General features: G+C 43.4%; 1 protein-coding gene across 1 annotated transcript; it reads left to right on the top strand.

Annotated features, from left to right (window-relative positions):
- Positions 1-3,756: 3,756 nt before the first annotated feature.
- LOC142202289 (olfactory receptor 1J2-like) lies at positions 3,757-7,209 on the top strand. The gene is made up of 3 exons (XM_075272348.1): positions 3,757-4,054; positions 4,201-4,331; positions 6,280-7,209. The coding sequence occupies exons 1-3, from the start codon at positions 3,757-3,759 to the stop codon at positions 7,207-7,209; spliced, it is 1,359 nt and encodes a 452-aa protein (XP_075128449.1).
- Positions 7,210-7,513: the final 304 nt, after the last annotated feature.

Here is a 7,513-nt window from a genome sequence, read left to right as displayed (position 1 = left end):
GCCAATTAGCGCTCCTTCCTTTCTGAGCGCCACCATGTGCCCATACATCAGTGTACCTGCACATATGGGGTGTGAAGATTAAACATTAAACACTGGGGCTACAGTGACATTTTATAAGAAATTTAGTTTCCATACCACAGTGGTAATAAATTCAGTGAAAAACTTGTAGGGTCAAAATTCTCACTGTCCCCCTTGATAACTTCTTTGAGGGGTCTGGTTTTCAAAATAGGGTCACTTTATGGGTGTTTCCACTGGTTTGGCACCTCAAGAGCTCTACAAATGTGACGTGGTGCTTGAAACTGATCACAGCAAAATATGCCCTCCAAAAACTCATTGGCGCTTTTACCCTTCATTGTGCCCATATATCAATTTACATTCATATGGGGGGTAAAGATGAGCAAATTCAAGCTAATAAAGTAGAATTTGATCCAAATTCCTCATGCTTCGTAGTAACAAATGTAAGTTTTTTTTTCTACAACAGCTGCAGCGCACGTTAGGACATGGGGCAAGGAACTTTGGGAATGCAGGATCATGCACAACGCCATGTGAGCAGCCAACCAGCAGCCAGCTGCCCTTGTGATGTCACAGCCATTTTCCAGTGTACTTAGTGCAGGGAGAAACGTCAGCAGGCGCTAGGGAAAGTTGTAGAAAAGATTTGAAAACAATTTCCACAGTTATCTGTTAGAAAGTAGAGATGAGCGAATGAACGAATATCAGGCCATTCAAGGTATTCGATTACAAAACCACGAGGCAAACGCACAAAAAATTCGTATCCCCTCCCACCTTCCCTGGCGCTTTTTTTTGCACCAATAACTGTGCAGGGGAGGTGGGACAGGAACTACGATAACATAGGCATTGAAAAAAATCGGAAAAAGGAATTGGCTGGCTAAATCAGGTGACCTCCAGTTTAGGCGAATGGTGGATTTAACATTTGACTAATTTGGGACTGTGAACTATATGAATGTGAGACAGGGACAGATGTACAGGCAGGGTTAGATAGGGATTACCTTTATTTAGGGGGGAATGTTACTCACACAGCTCTTTGGGGCTCCATCTCGTTGGGATCCCTGACAGCTTGCGACTTTTTCCCATAGGAATGCATTGGCCAGCGTTGATTGGCTGAATGCCATACAGTAGTATTGCATTCGGACAAGCAACGCTGGTCAATACATTCCTATGCCGAGATGAAGCAGAGCTGAACATGCTACACATTCAGCTCTACTGATGTAGCAGTGTCCGATGTAGCAGTCCGATGCAGCAGAGCTGGACCTGCTACACACTCAGCTCTGCTGCATCAGACTGCTACATTGGACACTGCTACATCAGTAGAGCTGAGTGTGTAGCAGGTTCAGCTCTGCTTCATCTCGGCATAGGAATGCATTGACCAGCGTTGATTGGCCGTATGCCGTACTTCTGTATGGCATTTGGCCAATCAACGCTGGTCAATGCATTCCTATGGGAAAAAGTCAGCTCCGGCATATTGCAAGCTGACAGGGATCCCAACATAATAACGGTACTTGATGCCCCCAGACATGCTTCCCCTGCTGTCCCAGTTGCATTCCAGAGGTGTTGGCATCATTTCCTGGGGTGTGATAGTGGACTTGGTGACCCTCCTGAGTCGAATGGTGGGGTCCCCTGTAGCGAAGCATTTTTCCCCATAGACTATAATGGGATTTGATACTCGTTTGAATAGTCAAATATTGAGTGGCTATTCAAAACGAATATCGAATATTGAACATTTTACTGTTTGCTCATCTCTATTAGAAAGCCTTTTACAATTTATTAGTGGGAAAAAAATAAGTGGCTTATTCGCCATTGTGTGTTTAAGGGAGAAAATTACAGGTTTTTATGGCGCAGGCATAGGTCACAGTGGAGTAAGGGACCTTGGCAGTAGGGCTCACTTTCAGAGGACTGAGCTCCCAGCCTTTAAGTAGCGCTCGTGTCTTGATCAGCAACCCAGCGGTTCTAGAATGGCTGACTCACTTCACCTCATGTCACATCAGACACCCCCAGCCAAGAGTCTTAGTTGACATGACCCGGGAGCATGCTCTATGCTCTCACTTTTCTTCAACCTGCCTCTGTCCTTTTCTGGTCCCTCAACCAGAGACATACTCTATGTTGTGCACTGAACTCCACTGTACTGCGAGGACGAGCTACTAGAGGACAGTCAGCAGCTACTGCCAAGCAAATATCTGGAGGAGACATCCGCTGCTTCCTCACGGTAGGTGGGCAAGCACTAATGAGGAGAGTGACTTGGGAGCTGGTGTTGCAAGAGCGACAGGCTCCTGGTTCAGAGACCATTGAGGAGGATATCAGTAGTGTGCAGACAGTAGATGATGATGATGTAGCCGATCACAATTGGGAGCCAGGTGATGAAGGGGATTCGTCATCATTGGGAGAAGAGGGTGGCAGCTTGCACATGAGGCAGCAGCGGAGCCACCAATTCGATAGCGTGGCCAGGAGTCAGCAAGGTAGCAGAAGTGAGATGTCGGAAGCCAAACATGTCCGAGGTAGACCACCTACTTCGCTGGAGCCTTCCTACTCAGAAAGCAGTGGTGCTTGGAGGTAATGGTGATCACAGTCAGTCAGTACAGAGTATTGTGGGTAAAATCACTTGCTCAGTGGCAGTTTTTGTTATGCCGCTGAGGGAGATGAACAAGGCCATATGTTCAATCTGTGGGCAGAAGGTGAAGCGTGGCCAAGATGCCAATGTTGGCGCCACAGTCCTGCTCCGACATATGCAACATCACCATAAAAATCTGTGATTCCAATATGGTGGTCCAGCCTGCTACAGCAACCACTGCATCACCCAGTGGCATGAACGCCATTTAATGCAATCAAAAACAAAAAAGCTAGACACTGAGCAAACTTATTGTGTAGATTGTTGTAGGATCTTTATGGAAAGTGCTCAAGAGAGCAAGAAAAATGACCCAGATGGCCTCTCACCTGATGTGGTTGTGACACCCGTTCCCAACCATGTATATTGGCTTATATTCAGGTGGAGGGAGCAGCACGTCTCATATACGCCTATCAAGGACCAACCAAGAAGAATGAGATTCAAAGGAAACAATGGTCGGCGCTTACAGGTCACAGTAGATCCACCACCTCAGCCGATTTAGAAGAAACAACAGTATGCCTGTACTCATCCAACGGTGCAGAAGCTGAACATGCTTCTGTCCAAGTTGCTGGAGTTGTTGTCCCCCTATTTCCAATTGGCGGACTTTGCACATTTCAAAGAACTGATGGCTTGTGCTGAGCCAAGGTGGAGAATTCCAAGCCGTCATTTCCTTGCCAAAAAGGCAGTACCAGCCCTACACAAATATGTAGAACAAAAGTTGGGCCAATCCTTGAGCCTGTTGGTGTCTTCCAAAGTGCATGGCAGCACTGATGTGTAGAGCTGTAACTTTGGTCAAGGACAATGTGTGCCCTCTATGGCCCACTGGGTAAATGTGGTTCCTGCCCAGAAACACAGGCAACTTGGCCAGGTGACGCAGCTTCCGCCTCCACGTTTTCACGCCATTGGTCTTGCAATGTCCGCCTCATCCTCCACTGTGCCCTCAGCCTCCACTGCAGGGACAATTTACAGTGCTCATCCAGCATAACACAAGTGCAGGGCACAATGGTGTTATGCTGTTCTACATCTCATTTGCCTCGGAGTCACACGGGGGGGGGGGGGGGGGTAGGGTGGACTTCTCTATGTCCTTCATCAAAAAAATCGAATCCTTGCATTCTCCATGACAACTCATAATCGGGTCAATGGTGACTGACAATGGGAAGAGCATGGTGTCGGCACTGACTCAAAGAGGCAATCTGGTTGTGAAGTGTTTCCTTAAGTCTTCCACCCATCTGGAGGACAACATAAAAATGGACAGGAAACTTTGCAAGCTCTTCAGTCACTTGAACACCACCAAGCTTACCCTCCTTGAGCTGATGTGGAAGAACGACATCCCCCAACATAGTCTTATATATGACATTTCCACCCTCCGTTTGTTGGACCAACTGTATGAACAGAGAAAGGCCATAAACCATTTCTTGATGATCCAAGCTGACAGAGGTACTCCCCTGTGTAACTTCAATGGTAGACAGTTGCAGCTCATGTGTAACACCTGACGTTTTCTCATGCCCTTTGAGGAGTCCACTTTATTTGTCAGTCGCCAGGACTACCGAATGAACAACGTTATTCCACTGATTCATATCCAGGAAAAGATGCTGGTAAATCTAGCAGGTCAGGGGATTGGCACCTACATGTCATGGCTTGTCAAAGCCCTGTGGAGGATGAACTGGAAGAAGAGGAGGACATTGGAGAACAACAGATGTGCCACACCGTGGCAGTATGCAGTGGAAATGCATGGAGTCTCTCTGAGTCACTTACGCAAATGGTCCAATGCATGCTCATTTGCTCACTAATTCTGCTCACTAATTGCTCACTGCTTGTTAAACTCGAACCAGCTCCTGGAGCTAGGTGCGTAACAATGTGATCATTTCCAGAGCTTAGCAACACCTGGTACATCCATGTTTTTCCTAACTTTGACTTGTCCTTTTTAATGTTCTAATTTCAATAGTGAGTGTAAATTTATAGAAAGCTAGCCTCTGCCCGCGACTTTGTTTGCATGTTGTTGGCGATGATGATCCAACTATATTCAGCAAATGCTACTGTTGATAGACAGTAAACTGGCCTGCCACTGAACTTGTTCCTGGCATCGTGCCTGTGATTGTGCCGGCATCTCAGCAGCTCGCTGGACGCCATATAATGAGTGTATTGTTGGCATCGATGATCCCCCCTCAGCTCCGCTTGAGGAGAACTCTGTGACTTCTGGCTACCTTCATAGCTCTCAGTGTTGAAGAATTTTGTGACAAATTAGATTTTCTTTTTCTGGGCATGTTTAATATTGAAAAACTGCCAATTTGGATTAAAGGTGTTTTCCCATCCAGTGTGTCAGTACTACCTGGAGCAGATCAGATAATATGCAAATGCATGTACACAATGGACTGAGGGTTAGCTGAATGTTTACATAGAGATAACAGCACTGGCCTGAGATAAGGCTGCTGCAGGAGCAGTGTAATATAGTATATGAGCATAAATTCATAACAGTCTGAAGCCATTTCATTTACTGGAATAAATAGTATTCTATGTGTTAATCGAGGTTACAATCTATCTACATGCCAAATTTCTTTCAAATGTGATCGAGGAACAAACATCCAAACTTTCACATTTATAATAGTAGGATTAAAATCTAAACATTTTTGTGAATAGAAATAATTGAAAACATTTGCAGAGTTTTAAAGACTTTCTCTAACCCTCTTACTGGTGACAATCTCTCATCTCGATGGTTTGCCAGTTGATACAACTATAAACACAGGAATGTTCTATGACACTTGTTCGAAACCTGGCAGTGTTATCTTTTCATGCTTTGCAACAATAAGAGAAAAATTGAAACTTTTCAATATCCACAACATTTTCACATATAAGTAACATTCCTTTTACATTCTTGTAACTGAGAATCTCCAGGCTTTAGCAGTAAATGCTGATAATTGTTATTTTTCCCCGTTAGCCAGAAAACTGGAGACTCATCAGACATAACAGCAGAGACGTCTCCTGGGATCTCCTGGATTTATTCTACCTGGCATCTTGCCTTCATTTTATATATAAATATCCAGGTGTCATGTGTTTATGTCTCACTTAGCCATGAAGCCGACTACGCTATTGATTTATATTGACATTTATTACGCTTACTTATACATTATACTTTGCAATGCTTTATAGACAGTGCTGCCCTATTTATTTCTCCATAGAACTGAGCAAAACAAAAGGCAAAAATAATCTGAAGATGAATATAAAGGTCAAAGAATTATCTTATGTGAGTGTATGAGAGGATCTGCCATGTGAAAGTGATATACCATAGTGTCTGAAGTGTTTTTTTGTTTTTTTTGGCATTTAACCCCTCCAGTACTGGGCTGCTTTATCTTGTTCAGATCCAAACACATTTTCAAATTCCTTTTAGAAGGCTAAAACTTTTGTTTGCTGTCTATGACCCTTGTAGACATGTTGTAGAATTAGAGACCAGAAAACATATTTTATGCCCTTACATTGTTTTTCCATTTGTAAGTCTGTTGGACAAGTTCTACAATTGAGATTCTTAAATTAAATGGGAACGTTAGAATATCCCTGAATTAAGTCTTAAGTATTTCCAGGGGTATCCAGTTAAATAGAAAATAATATGAAATTAGACAACTTTTATTACTTTTTTAGCATAACGTTTTTATCCATTCTACACACAGGGGAACAATCTGACAGCGGTGACGGAGTTCATCCTCTTAGGATTTCAGATCAGCCAAGACTTCAGAATTCTCCTTTTTGGTTTACTCCTGGTAGTTTACTGGGGCACAATATTTGGGAACCTCCTGATCATCACCCTGGTGTCCACCAACAAGATCCTCCACACCCCAATGTACTTCTTCATCTCACAACTCTCCATCAGTGACATAGTGTTGATCACAGATATTGTCCCCAACCTGCTCCACGTCCTACTGAATAATGGGGGGACCATTACTTTTATTGGGTGTATCGCTCAATATTGTATTTTTAGTTTTGTGGAATGTATAGAGTGTTTCCTCCTCACAGTGATGTCCTATGACAGATATGTGGCCATCTGTAATCCTCTTCGATATTCCACCATCATGACAAGTGGACAGTGTGTGATATTTGTCATCGTCTCATGGATTCTTGCATTTTATATTACTTTGCTAGATATTATAACTGGAGCAGAGATGATCTTTTGTGGACCCAATACTATTGACCATTTCTTCTGTGATATTGTTCCCTTACTAGAACTCGCCTGTTCGGGCACCTTCTTTGTTCAGTTGGAGATTTATACAATAGGTATTCCACTTGTCTTCATCCCAACCACCATCATTGTAGCGTCTTATACTTATATTGTTCGGGCAGTCTTAAGGATCCCATCCAGTACTGGTAGACAGAAAGCCTTCTCCACCTGTAGCTCCCACCTCATTGTGGTCTCCATATACTTCTCATCTGTATTCAGTGTATATATTGTCCCAACTAAAGGAAAAACAGTCACCATAAGTAAGATCCTCTCCCTGCTATATACTGTGTTTACTCCATTAGTCAACCCCATTATATACAGTCTGCGGAATAGAGACATTAAGAAAGCCATACAGGAGAGACTTCATATGTGTGTGATCTGGTAAGTGAACAATAACATGACCATTACTGAAGTGAGAATTGAAGATATATTGGTACTAGCCTAACAGGAGATTTGTTGCCAGGTTTTCCATTAAAACTATTTCAATATTTTAAAAACACCCTTGGCTAGCAGGACCTCCTTTATGCCAGTGAACCTTTTGGCTTTGAACCTCAATCCAAATGACAAGTAACTTATAGAAGTAATAGAATTGCATAGGATTAGACAACAGGAGGCCAAATCCAAACCCAAATCCAAACAGGAGATGCAATAGGGATCCAGAAGGAAGACACAACACACAATAACTATTA

This window comes from Leptodactylus fuscus, chromosome 5 (assembly GCF_031893055.1).
Source record: "Leptodactylus fuscus isolate aLepFus1 chromosome 5, aLepFus1.hap2, whole genome shotgun sequence".
Taxonomy (NCBI): domain Eukaryota; kingdom Metazoa; phylum Chordata; class Amphibia; order Anura; family Leptodactylidae; genus Leptodactylus; species Leptodactylus fuscus.
Note: the sequence above shows the minus strand (reverse complement) of the source record. Positions and strands in the feature narration are given on the sequence as shown.

Excerpts from the sequence above, each read along its gene's own strand:
- LOC142202289 (XM_075272348.1), top strand. The coding sequence starts at position 3,757 with ATGGTGACTGACAATGGGAAGAGCATGGTGTCGGCACTGACTCAAAGA. Across the intron at positions 4,055-4,200 it reads GATGATCCAAGCTGACAGAG|GAAAAGATGCTGGTAAATCT; the intron begins GTACTCCCCTGT and ends ATTCATATCCAG. Across the intron at positions 4,332-6,279 it reads AGATGTGCCACACCGTGGCA|GGGAACAATCTGACAGCGGT; the intron begins GTATGCAGTGGA and ends TTCTACACACAG.